We start from the raw sequence: 325 nt of genomic DNA, 5'->3' as shown, positions 1-325 counted from the left end.
GAGATTTGCAGGGGATTGGCGAGGGTGTCATGAGTTTAGTCATCGCCGTCATCCAAAATGCATTTAGCTCCGTAGTCGTGCAAATGATTACCTTTATTATCTTCTTTTTTATCTATTTTTTATATACACATCTTACTGTTTCTTTTCCTCTTTTTCATTTTTTTTAAATCAATAACTCACCCATTTTTCGTACTTCCTCCCGTGTCCACCGCGCCCGTAGCCGTGGCTGTGCTCGTAGTCCCCTGGCGGTTGTCCATGATTGGCATGGTTCAGTCCGGGCTTCGTCTTGCCCTTGGAAGGTGTATGCGCAGGGGTCTCTTTGTGT

At 45.2% G+C, this 325-nt stretch overlaps 1 protein-coding gene across 1 annotated transcript in view; it reads right to left on the bottom strand.

Moving 5' to 3' along the window:
- Nucleotides 1-325, bottom strand: part of LOC119593835 (GTP-binding protein Di-Ras2-like) — a gene marked incomplete at its 5' end in the record, with an annotated part of 32,533 nt that extends 32,208 nt beyond the window's left edge. The window contains 1 exon segment of the mRNA XM_037942864.1: nt 181-325. Coding sequence (XP_037798792.1) covers nt 181-266 — 86 coding nt within the window.

The sequence above is a fragment of the Penaeus monodon genome, chromosome 32 (assembly GCF_015228065.2).
Source record: "Penaeus monodon isolate SGIC_2016 chromosome 32, NSTDA_Pmon_1, whole genome shotgun sequence".
Lineage (NCBI taxonomy): Eukaryota > Metazoa > Arthropoda > Malacostraca > Decapoda > Penaeidae > Penaeus > Penaeus monodon.
This window is presented reverse-complemented; position numbering and strand designations above follow the sequence as displayed.